The sequence below is a fragment of the Athene cunicularia genome (genome assembly GCF_003259725.1).
Source record: "Athene cunicularia isolate RWA chromosome 6 unlocalized genomic scaffold, athCun1 chr6_part1, whole genome shotgun sequence".
Classification (NCBI taxonomy): domain Eukaryota; kingdom Metazoa; phylum Chordata; class Aves; order Strigiformes; family Strigidae; genus Athene; species Athene cunicularia.
The window spans coordinates 12,359,979-12,367,369 of NW_020799105.1; the positions used below are offsets into that span (position 1 = coordinate 12,359,979).

The window sequence follows — 7,391 nt, forward strand, 5'->3', positions numbered from 1 at the left end:
GTGAGGGGAGGGGGGGGAGCTGGCGGGGGACGGGGTGGCTGGTCAGGGTGGGCCGAGCCCAAGCTGTGCCGGGATGCCTGCTGGGTCAGGATAAAGCTTGGTTCGGGGCCTGGATAGAAACATGAGGTGCAGTTGGCTGCTTTTCTCCCGTTTCCCACAGGGATGGGGAGGGGTTGAGCAACCCTGTGTTTCCCTGCCCTTGTTCTCTGCATCCCTCTTGGCTGGGGAAATGATGGCTGCAGCCTGCAAAGTTACTGCAAATGTGAATTAAATCCCATACTGCAAAAACACGTCTGTGCATGCAAGCAAGGGGAGTTGGAGAGGAGGGGGCAAAGGGGTACTTGATGTTAACTTAATTTTTAGCTGGGTGCAAATGAGAGTGCCGGTGCTGAAGGACACTGGAGGTGTGTACAAGCTGACTGCAGGCATGGCCCCCATGTTTTGGTGCATGAGAAGCCCCTGGTGCACAACTTGCTGTAGTTTGGTGGCCTCTGTCCTTCCCACCTCAGGATTACTATGGCAAAGAGCTGCAGAAGTCAGAGGACCTGAAAACAAATGCGTGCATCACCTCGGCCAGGCCCCTTCCCAAGGCAGTGAGAGATGCTTTGAAGCGTGTCCACGAGGAGGTGGTAGCCAGGTAGACCCCGGGGTCTCCCCTCCACTGCTGCATCCCCATGAACTGCAACACCCTGAATCTCTGTGCTGTGGATGCACCTCTGCCCTGCTCAGCTCCTCATCCCCTCAGGTACTACGGCTGTGGTCTGGTCATCCCTGAGTGCCTGGAGTCATGCCGGATCCTGGACCTGGGCAGTGGCAGCGGCAGGGACTGCTACCTGCTGAGCCAGCTGGTTGGGGAGCAGGGCCATGTCACCGGGATAGACATGACCGAGGGCCAGGTATGGCGTGGAGCTGAGGGCTTCCGCTTTTCCCTTCAGCATCCCCCCCCCACCATTGTTTTCTTCCTTCTCCCAGGTCGAGGTGGCAAAAAAGCACATTGCCTACCACATGGACAAGTTTGGCTACCAAAAGACAAATGTGGAGTTCCTCCAGGGCTACATGGAGAAGCTGGGTGATGCCGGGTTGGCTGATGAGAGCTACGATATTGTCATGTAAGTACAGCACAGGGCACTGCCACCCCTGATACTGCTGCTGCCCAAGTCCAGGTCGGCATCCCACTTGGGTAACCCATTTCAGGAGCACGTGTTTAGGAAAGGAAAAATTCCAAGGCAGACTCTGGGCTAGAGCCTAGGAGTATACAAACCACCCTTTTTGTGGTCAAATTGATGTCTCCAAATCCTGAATGAAGCAGTGGGACACACAGCAGCCAGTGGATGTGCAGCAGCTGGTGGTGCTGAGTATGTGAGAGAGTAGAAATGAACCTCAGTCTCCTCCTCCCCAGCTCCAACTGCGTGATCAACCTCTCCCCCGACAAGAGGGCCGTGCTGCGGGAGGCCTACCGTGTGCTGAAGGTTATGCTGGAACTGGTGCCCATGGTGGGAGTGGAGCAGAGATGGGGTGGGCCTGCAGTTGGGGTGCCACTGGGATGCAGCAAATGGGATCCAGCAAGGTGGGGATGCAGGATGGGGCCAGGGAAGGGCACCTCTGCAGGGGGTGTCTAGCAGGGTAGCACTGGGGGGTGGCCAGTTCTGCCCACCCCTTTTGTCCCATTGCTTCTTGGGGTCTCCCTTCACTCTTCACTACCTTCCAGCCTGGGGGAGAGATGTACTTCAGTGACATCTACGCCAGCCAGCACCTGAGTGAGACCATTCGGAAGCACAGGGTGCTGTGGGGTGCGTAGGGCTTCATGATGGGGATGACATGGGATGGGGGACCAGACCTTTGCCTCCATCACTGTGTCTGTGGTGTTGTGCTAGGGGAGTGCCTGGCGGGAGCCCTGTGCTGGAGAGACCTGTACAGCATTGCCGCGGAGGTGGGGTTCAGCCCCCCGTGCCTGGTCACCTCCAGCCCCATCACCATCGGCGACAGGGAGCTGGAGGGCATTGTCGGTGAGGGTCTGACCAGGGAGTGTTGGCTCCAGGCAGCCGTGGAGTGCTGTGCTGGGATCCCGGGCTCTACCAGTTCCCCGCCTGAGCACTTGGTTCCCAACTCACACACTTTCCCCTTGCAGGTGACTGCCGCTTTGTCTCTGCAACTTTCCGCCTGTTCAAGATACCAGGTAGCAGCTGGGCTGGGCCAGGACAGGTCATCTACAATGGCGGGATCGTGGGGCATGAGCGAGAGCTGGTGTTCGATGCCAATTTCACCTTCAAGGTGGGAGGAGGCATGCTGGGGCTCTCCAGAATGCCAAACAGTCCTGGTCTGTAGGGATGGGGGAGAGCTGATGAAGCAGTGCTACTCAGCAGCGTTCTTTGTGATTTTGGGGGTAAGCTTTGGTAGAGGGGGTGGTAGGTGGGAGCAGAGGGGCTGTCCAAACCAGGGGAGGTGCAAACAGAGGTGAGAAAGGGAGTCAGATGCATGCATTGCACTGGGGTCAAGATAGGAGGAGGACATCCATGGTGGCTTCACAGGAGGGTTTGAAGCCAGCTGCTTGGTTGTTGTGGGTGTTTCTCAAGGTTTTGGGCCAGTCTGCTGGCTCCCCTGCTTCAGCTCCCCTTATCCTGTGACTGGGTGGCTGGAGTCCCTGGGTCACATATTCTGGATCCCAGCCCTGTGATTGTCCTCTTGCCCCCAGGAAGGAGAGGTGGTCGACGTGGATGCTGAAATGGCTGCGATCTTGCGGAGCTCCAGGTTTTCAGAGAAGTTCCTGATCCGAGCTGGTGGAGCCAACACTGCTGCTCAGCAGGGCTGCTGTTGCACAGGAGTGAAGGTTGGTAGCAGGCAGCTCCATGGCTGGATTCAGAGATGGGGCCACAGGTATCCCCTGCCATCAGAGTTGTCCTGGGATCTTGGAGGGGCTACAGCATGACATCAAGAGACCTGAATCCTTCTGGGCCAGGCAGAAGCCCATGGGGTACCGAGGGTGGTGCCTGGTACCTTATTTTGGGCAACTGCAGCCCAGTTCAGGTTGGGGCCCTTCAAAGGGGGGTCTGCTCTAACCACCAGGCATGAGAGCCCCTTGCCCCCCCAACATGTCCATGAGGACTGCTGAGGCTGACAGCTGGACCTGCCTGAGATTTCCCAAGGAGAGATATCCCTCCCCTGGGGAGATGGCTAGGGACAGCCTGCCCCAGGGAGGTGATGGCCCATCCCCACGACTCTTTCCTGCTCTCCCAGCTGCTGATGTGAGCTTGGCCCTGGCTGCCAACCCTGACCCCGCAGCACGGAGCACCTTTATCTGCTAGAATCCTCTCTCCTCTCTTTGGTAGTCCCTCCAGCCATGACAGACAAGAGAGATAATGCCTTGCAGCTGTGTGTCCCTGAAACACAACCTTGTATGTGGGGAAGGGGAGATATTCTTGTGTCCCTGTCCAAGTAGGAGGCATTTCTCAGATAAAAGCAGAGCCAAAGTCCCAGAGAAACTCTTGGCTTCCTCCTTGCGGCAGGGAAAAGCAGCTGGAATGACCTGGGGGCTGCCCCCATGTTAGCTATGGAAAGTCTGCTGGGGCTGCCCCACTGGCAGGGAGCGAGTTAGGGGGAAATGTCACTTTCCTGAAATGCCTCTTGCTTCCTTCTGGCCTGATCCTGCCCCAGAATGTTCTCTGCCCTCCAGGAGAAGATCTGCGATCCCTTCCAGCTGCTGGAGAGACTGGTAGCCCCAGGTCCTGCCTGCTGTCCTGGTGGCACCGGTGGTCCCCCAGGGTGCTGCTGAGCAGTGAGCAATGGATCCACACCGGTGGATGCCAGCAGGGCAGGAGGAGGTGGTCCCAGCGCCACTGCAGAGCAAATAAATGGCTGAGCTTGAAGTGTGTGTGCTTGTGGCCAGGACCACGGGGCCCAGGGGGTGCAGTGCTTCCCTGTTGGGGCTGGTGGGGCAGGCCCCACCTGGTTGCGGTGAGGGTGGGCAGCCGTCCTGTGGGTCTGGTACTATGGGGCTGGCAGTGGCCACAAGTCTTGGACACACAGATGGGGATGGTCTCTGTGGGAGAGGGGTTGTGGGCCCCTGCACATGGGACGGCAGGTCTGGTGTGGGTTTGGCAGCAGCTTCCTGCTTGTGTTGAGCCCAGGGAGCAGAGTGGGGATCTTTGCAGAAGGCAGCATGGCAGAACAGGGTGTGAAAGGAAGTCCTGGCACTGCACAGGGCCCAACCCTGCAGCATGCACCCTTCTTCATGAGCCTGGCTTCAATTTGAGGTCTTTGGGAGCCCACAGCCGAGACACAAATGCTTCTGAGAAGTGAAAGGCACAGCAATAAGCAGCCCAGTGCTTTTTCCTTCTTTTGATCTCCTCCTGTTAACCCTCTACATGAAGGGAGCCCGGCAGAGTCCAGCCATCTCCCAGGGGTGGGGTGAGCAGCTCAATAACATGATTGTAAATGAGCATCTCCCCAGGGCAGTGGGTGAGAAGGATTGTTCACCTCCTTGGAGCTTGGCCAGCCATGCTTTTCCATGAGGAACTCACCAGGGCACATGGGGTGCAAAGGGATGCCTGTATTGGCATTCAGGATGGGGGATACCCCAAGTGCAGCTCTCCACGCCTTGTCTTGCAGCCCCCACAGCCCGTTCCAGGAAATGGGAATTCCTCTCCCTTTCCCTGTGCAGTGCTGCTGCAGTTTCTTTTTTTTCCCAGACTCCATCTAGTGGGAAAACCGTGAGCCCTTTGCAAACCTTGCACCTGCAGAGTTTTGCAAGGAAATGCAGCGATTCTGGAAAAGCAGAAGCCCGTCTGGCCTTGTGCCGCAGCAGATGAGGAGTGAGAGCTTTGAGGCTGCAGTGGGAGGTGATGGGCTGAGCTCCTGCCACCCCTTGTCCACAGAGGCTCTTTGGGAAAGACTGTGGGCTGTGCCTGAGCCCTTGGGTGAGCAGCTGAGCTTAGACATGAGGGACCATTTCCACCCCTCCTCACACACTGATTTTCCAGGAGGGATCAAGTTTCCCGTTTGCCATTTAAACAGCATCTTGCTGTGACATGGGGGAAGATAAAAAGCAAACAATATAATATTTGGGCTCAAAAAGAAACATGGGCAAGTGCCAAGGACACTCTGCAGTAACAGTAGCGGTGACTGAGGAGAGTCCAGGTGATAAGGAGGCATTTCCAGAACATGTGGAATAAAAAGAATGAACGGTCAAGTAATGCCCAGCTGTCGCACAGTGACAGAAAATCCAGAAACAGACATGTCAGCCCAGAATGTTTAACCTGCCCTCTGTCATCAGCAAAATAGAGGAGTGATTAACACACAATTTAGAGATTAAACATATAAATAATGCCCAGAAATATGGTTTCCCATAATATCACCTTGCCAGCCTGTCCTTTTGGTTTTGGATGAGACTATGAATCTGATCTAGTGGGTGTACAAAAATTTGTAAATTGTTGAGTTTAGAGCTATAGCATGATTTAAAAAAATAATCCTTGATGTTATCTGGAATCAAAGGGGCATGTATTAGCTGGCATCAGGTAGGGTTCCTCGGCAGACCAGCCTCAGGGGCAGCTGTGACCCAGCAGGTGAGAGGAGCTCTGAAATGGTGTGAAAGGACATCAGTGATGGGATCTTGGGAAGCACCTGCTGAAAACACAACCAAGATTCTGTTTAATCCCCTGCCTCCGCATAGCTCTCTTCCTCAATTACTTACAAAGACTTTCTCAAAGTCCCGAAACAGCCCATTATGGGAGGTTTGCAGCAATTATCTCCTGATATCAAAGAGAGCCTTCCCAGTATGAACGGAAGAGCAGATGGAGCAGGGGTCCTACCTGCAAACCCTTCATTAAAAAGGCATGAGTCCCTGCCGCGGCCTTGCAGCTTGCCTGGGGAGATGTCACCCACAGCCAGGTCCCCTCTTTCACATGCATACGGAAAAAGGCCACAGCTAAATGCCACTGCATTTGCATAGCACTATTTTTAAAAAAATTCTCAGCATTTCTGAGAGGAAGCAGCTAAGAGGACTTGACTTGGATTTAGAGCATTAGAGTAGGGGTCCTCAGCAGGCTGTGGATGTGGGGGTGTCTTGTCTGCCAGGCTTTGGTTATGCGTGCACAGTCTGGGGGCTTTTAGCCCCCAAGCTGTGAAAAGAAGAGGTCCTGCAGCCTCGTCCCACGTGAGGAACCCCGAAACAAACACCTCGGTCTGGGTGTTTTGGTGATTGTAGAGGTGGGCCAAGTTCCCTTCTCCCAGTGTGAAGCTCTGCAGCATTGGTGTCCCCTGTCTGCAGGTAGGGAGAGTGCTGTGAGGGCAGGAGCTGAAAGTTGTGGTGCTCTGATTCACTCCAAGATGCAGGGGAAATGATTCCCGAGTCTAACCTCACTGTGGTTAGCAGAGTCACGGTGGCTCAGGGGCCTTTGTCACCTCCCTCGGGGAGCAGGCCTGCAGGACTCCCCCAGGGTGACCTGAATGAGGTCTGGGGTCAGGGAAGATTTGTGGCTACAGGCCCCAGAGCTCTGTGCGCTTCTCCCTGCCGTGTTGGGTTCTCCTGTGCAAGCCCCTACTCTTCCATTTTCCAAGCACTTAAATGGAGGGGAGGCTGTTTTACCTCCCCTAAAGGGTCACCCTCAACCCAAAACGTGATCTCAGCCACCATGAGCCATACTGGATGCTCCCACGACGTCATCTCTGGCTGTCTGGGATGCTAAACTGCCCTGCACTGTCTGGAAAGAGGCATGATGATGGTGGGGCCATGGGGCGTTTCTTGCCCCAGATGGGATTGCAGCACAGCAGGTGAGGGCTCAGAAACAGCCCCACTCTTGGTGGGACATAAGCACACGCCTAAAATATAGGTCTTTTCCTGAACTGGGGCCAGTCAGGCCTTGGTGCACCCATGCACTAAGGACCAGTGGAATGTCCTGGGGATGCTTGGAATGTCCCCAGTGGGAGCTCCAAAGTCCCAGCCCCACAGTCTCGACCCCCCACTCGAGTCCCGAGTCTCGGCATGGGGTTTGTCTCATTCGGCGAGGCTGGAGGTGCCCCGGGTGCCTGAGCGAAAGGCAGAGAGAGAGAGAGAGAGAGAGGAGTGTGGCTCGTCCGTATTTAATGTTTAATACTGAGTGTTTAATTTCACTCCAGAAACGACAAAATCGAGGAAATGCCGGTGCCCGAGGGCTGGAGTGCGACGGCCGAATCTTTAATCGTTGCGCTGTACCCACCGTACCGCACCGGCGGCGGCTCGGGGCGGAGCGGGGAGCGGGCAGGGCTGGTGCCAGGAGAGCCGCCGCCCCCGGCCTCCAGCAGACCCGGTGGCGAGGACGCGGGTCCGAGCACGGGGCAGCCCCGAGGAGCCCCCCGGCCCCGCTGCCGGATCACGGAGGTCATACCCGCCGCCAGGGGGCGCTGCGCGACTGCCGACT

At 56.2% G+C, this 7,391-nt stretch overlaps 2 protein-coding genes across 4 annotated transcripts in view; both read left to right on the forward strand.

Annotated features, from left to right (window-relative positions):
- Positions 1-82: 82 nt before the first annotated feature.
- AS3MT (arsenite methyltransferase) lies at positions 83-3,847 on the forward strand. Of its 3 annotated transcripts, XM_026851577.1 has the most exons (10): positions 83-404; positions 481-637; positions 746-896; positions 973-1,109; positions 1,400-1,469; positions 1,709-1,790; positions 1,875-2,006; positions 2,129-2,271; positions 2,693-2,827; positions 3,671-3,847. In XM_026851577.1, exons 1-10 carry the CDS (start codon positions 374-376, stop codon positions 3,767-3,769), a joined length of 1,137 nt encoding a protein of 378 aa, XP_026707378.1. In that variant the 5' UTR covers positions 83-373; the 3' UTR covers positions 3,770-3,847. The 3 variants fall into 3 exon arrangements, 2 of the variants coding, with proteins under 2 accessions (XP_026707378.1, XP_026707377.1); XR_003398720.1 differs by having other exon boundaries at positions 1,875-2,271; positions 3,652-3,760; XM_026851576.1 differs by lacking the exon at positions 3,671-3,847 and having other exon boundaries at positions 1,875-2,810.
- Positions 3,848-7,129: 3,282 nt separating this feature from the next.
- CNNM2 (cyclin and CBS domain divalent metal cation transport mediator 2) overlaps positions 7,130-7,391 on the forward strand; it is a 129,219-nt gene continuing 128,957 nt past the window's right edge. Inside the window, exon 1 of the mRNA XM_026851512.1 lies at positions 7,130-7,351. Coding sequence (XP_026707313.1) covers positions 7,130-7,351 — 222 coding nt within the window. The remainder of the gene's footprint in view (positions 7,352-7,391) is intronic.

Excerpts from the sequence above, each read along its gene's own strand:
- AS3MT (XM_026851576.1), top strand. The coding sequence starts at position 374 with ATGAGAGTGCCGGTGCTGAAGGACACTGGAG. Across the intron at positions 897-972 it reads TAGACATGACCGAGGGCCAG|GTCGAGGTGGCAAAAAAGCA; the intron begins GTATGGCGTGGA and ends TCCTTCTCCCAG. Across the intron at positions 1,791-1,874 it reads GAAGCACAGGGTGCTGTGGG|GGGAGTGCCTGGCGGGAGCC; the intron begins GTGCGTAGGGCT and ends GTGTTGTGCTAG.